The sequence below is a fragment of the Kryptolebias marmoratus genome, linkage group LG15, assembly GCF_001649575.2.
Source record: "Kryptolebias marmoratus isolate JLee-2015 linkage group LG15, ASM164957v2, whole genome shotgun sequence".
Lineage (NCBI taxonomy): Eukaryota > Metazoa > Chordata > Actinopteri > Cyprinodontiformes > Rivulidae > Kryptolebias > Kryptolebias marmoratus.
The window spans coordinates 1186540-1190434 of NC_051444.1; the positions used below are offsets into that span (position 1 = coordinate 1186540).

Here is a 3895-nt window from a genome sequence, read left to right on the forward strand (position 1 = left end):
CCAACAGACGACCAACAGACGACCAACAGACGACCAACAGACGACCAACAGATGACCAACAGACGACCAGCGGACGACCAGCGGACGACCAGCGGATGGAGGTCTCTCACTGAGCTGCAGCTGCTCAACGGCTTCCACAAGGAGGTCTCCAAAATGTCTCAAAACGTTCTCAGTTTTCTTGTGTGCGTCACAGAGGCTCACAGTCCTGTTGCTGGGATTCTGAACACGTTCAGAAGATTTGAACGCCAAATTTTCTTTCAAAGTAGTTGCAGACTCGTTGCGGGCGTTTCGAACCCTTCTCAGTTTAGTTTCTGTAACTTCGGCCTGCGTGGAGCTCTCCTTGTGGCTTCCTGCAGCACGTTGCTTCATGTTGTCAGGATGGAAATTATTCAGCAGGTTTCAACAAGCATCCAGCCAAACCAACGGGTCACAGCTGGTAACTCTCACTCCTTACTTTGCTTTTCCAGAGTAGTGAAAAGCCCACATTTAAGAGCCGGCAGGTTTATGAGAAGTGACGATTTGCCGAGGACAAAGATTAGACGTCCAGTACTGTGTGTCGACTTCAAGCACTGGTTTGAGACACAAAACTGTAAGAAAAAGCTCAGAGTTTTACTTGGAATCATTCCAAACATGTTTACAAATTTTGTGTACATGTTGACAGAAATATGCAGCTTTAGTGAACTAGATTCATGGAAACTAAATTGAGAAAGTTTAGAGACGGGTTCCAGATTCCCACATCAACACTGTGACTGTTCTTAGAGAAAAACTGTTGACCAAAATTTTCAAAAAAGTTCAAAGTTCCTGCAACAGAAGAGCGAGGCCTTGGGATGTCTGCAAGGAACACGAGAACTCTGAAAACTTCCTCGTTGATGCAGTTTGCTGCAGCTCAGTGCGACACAGGCTGTTCCTTCTGATGCTAAACTGATTAAATGACTAAATGACAGGAAACTGAATTAATTTATTGCTTTGATTTTAAAAAGAAACATTCCTGTATAAAATGTCCACCCTGTCGTGAGATGTTCTCCATCCATCCTGTACGACCTGCAGCCTAAGAATTAAAAGCATGATTAGACGATCCTCTGCAGTCGCTCAGAGCTTGAGTCTTCCCTCTGAGATGGAGCTGAATATGTCCTGGCTCATGGGCACGTAGCCTTTATTGTCCTCCAGGAAGAATAAAGGATCCTGGATGATGTTGGGGTCGAAGCCCTCCTCAGCCAGCTTCGTCTTCAGCTGCTTAAACGTCCCGGTGACGGCCAGAGCGTCCTGCCGCCGAGACATGAAGACAAATAAACCAACAACTGTGGCCTGCTGTCACATTTTATACTGTTTTAGAAGTACATAATACAACCAGGTACTTAACAAGTAAGTACCAAGTATGTACCCTGTAAGTACTATACATTTATTAGGTACTATCTATTACTTGCTACATCTGTACCAGGTGCATACAGGGTACATACCTGGTACTTTCAGGGTAGAGACTATTACCAGGTAAATACTCGGTTTATATATCCTATATGTATGAGGTATGTACCTGGTATCTATTGTGTAATTACTAGGTACAAGTCTCTGACTGAGTGAAATGCATACCTGGTATGTACCCAGTACTTTTAGGGTAACATGTACCTACTCGGTACTTACAAGGTGTGCATCAGGGATGTACCTATGACTTACCAGGTGAATACCTCGTACTTACTGGGTATATACTCAATGAGTATATGTACATACCAGATAAATACCAGGTATGTACTCAGTCTAAGTACCAGGTAGTATTCTGTATTCACGTCCCATGTTTAGTTCGTTACCTGGATGCGGATGAATCGAGGCCTGGCGTAGCTCGGCAGGAAGTTCTTCACGTGCTGATAAAGAACTTCTCCGTCAAACTTCCTGTTTTCCTTCAGCGTCAGGGCGGCCATTCCTATCCTCCCTTCGTGCCCTGAGCCGCCACAGATTAACAACAACAGAGTCAGCTGTGTCAAAATTAAGCATTTATCTCGTAAGAAATATGGTTGGGAAATGTTTTCGGTGCATGATTGGCACCAAAAACATTTAGCAACTCTGTGTTTGGGACAGCTGTCGGCCGGTGGAGGGGCGGCTGCCTACAGATCAGAGGTCAAGGGTTCGATTCCCAACCCAACTGCCACCAATGTGCTCATTGGTGTCAGTGAATATAAAACCTGCTGCATAAAGAGTTTAAAATAAATAAAAGGTTCTGTGTGTCTGTGAAGGGATGAATGAATCTCAGCTCTTTTTAGCACTTATTTAATGCAGTTATTTATGAATAATCTGTGAAATATATCAATCACAAGGTCTATTTATTAACGGAATGGGTCATTGTTTAGCCTGGAGGAACCGTTGAGGACGTTCAGATTACCTGGCACCTTCACCCCGTAGACGTTCGCCTCCTCAACAAAGTCCACGGTCAGCAGATGATCGGCCACCTCTGTGGTCGCCACGTTTTCTCCCTTCCACCTGCAGACGACAGACACACCCGTTTTCTCCTAAACTACGGAACTTTTTACTGCTCAGACTTTCACTGTCATAAAGCGTGACCACCTCAGCTGGGTCTTCTCTACCTGACTAATCCCTGCACACACACACACACACACACACACTGACGACACAACCTGTTGATGTTTCTCTACAGATAAACTCAGACCCGGACAGACCGGTTCAACTGTTCCATCAGTTATCAGAGCCAAGAAAAGTCACAATGCCTGAATCACAACAAGGATGATAGATGCAACAAGATCCTTAAACATTCATGCAACAAGTGAGTGTTTACAGGAACAAAGTAAGAGTTAAATCATTTTAATACAACAGGCTGCAGCAAGGTAGGGGGAATAAATGACCAGAAAGGGCCCCAGCAGCAAAGACCGACTTTCTTTCACTCAACACTGATGCTTGGAAACAAAGTCCATCTTTCAGTTGTTTATGGTTTAGTCTCATCCTGATGAATGCTCAATAATCCAGGCTGAGTCAGGTCCTCTGGACGATATGTTTGTCTTTTATCCCAAAGACTTCTTCAGCCTGAGGAACTGCAGGCACCTGTAAAACAGCTCCTTCTCAGAGAATCGACCAGGTGGGTGTGACGCCCAAAACTAGTTGTTCACCTGCAGAAGAAGAACCATCAGCCTAACGATGATTGTTAGAGCCCTGATGGCCGCCTGCTTTCACAGACGGCTGAGCGATACTCGCAATAACAGCTCTGTAGGAGGAGGACAGTTGGACACGGAGGACAGTTGGACACGGAGGTCTCCACCCCCCTCTAAGGCTGAGTTTGTTTGCAGTCTTTTGGATAAAAGATGAAAGTAATGGTCCAGGGGACTTGACTCAACCTTGGTAGATGCTTTAGTCTTGTTTCTCCAAAGGTTTTCATGATGGTTGTTGTTCTTCGATGACTTCCTGAAATGTGTTTGTTCAAGTTTAACAACTAGCTAAAGCTGAGTCGAGCTAAATGAACCATTCCCAGTTTATAGCCAAACTGCTCCCTGATCAGGGACTGAAAGGACTCCAGATGTTTTAGTGTTGGGGGGTCTTTTTTAACAAAGTCCAGAAGCTACAGTCTCTGAATCAATATTTGAACGTTGGTGGTTTATGTTTGCATGTGAGTCGGTAAACATCGAGCTGGAAACATCCATAAATATTAACAGATACGGGGGTATGACTTCGTTCAGCTGCAGAGTTTATTCGTGAATCTGAAACAGGCGTTTTATAAAACACCTCTACAGTTTCAGCAGCTCTTGGTTTAATCCCCTCACCTGAAAGTGTCTCCGATTCGATCCTGAAAGTAGACGAAGCCCTCGCTGTCGATCCTTAAAAGATCTCCGCTGTTAAAGTAGAGGTCTCCCTTCACGAACACGTCCTTCAGCTTCTTCTTCTCTGTCTGCTGCTTGTT

At 44.7% G+C, this 3895-nt stretch overlaps 1 protein-coding gene across 1 annotated transcript in view; it reads right to left on the bottom strand.

The window, feature by feature from the left end:
• Nucleotides 1–588: 588 nt before the first annotated feature.
• LOC108251272 (very long-chain acyl-CoA synthetase-like) overlaps nucleotides 589–3895 on the bottom strand; it is a 13494-nt gene continuing 10187 nt past the window's right edge. The window contains exons 2-5 of the mRNA XM_037979908.1: nucleotides 3759–3889; nucleotides 2372–2469; nucleotides 1803–1933; nucleotides 589–1263 (exon numbers count right to left, since the gene is read on the bottom strand). Coding sequence (XP_037835836.1) covers nucleotides 1090–1263; nucleotides 1803–1933; nucleotides 2372–2469; nucleotides 3759–3889 — 534 coding nt within the window. The 3' untranslated portion in view covers nucleotides 589–1089. The remainder of the gene's footprint in view (nucleotides 1264–1802; nucleotides 1934–2371; nucleotides 2470–3758; nucleotides 3890–3895) is intronic.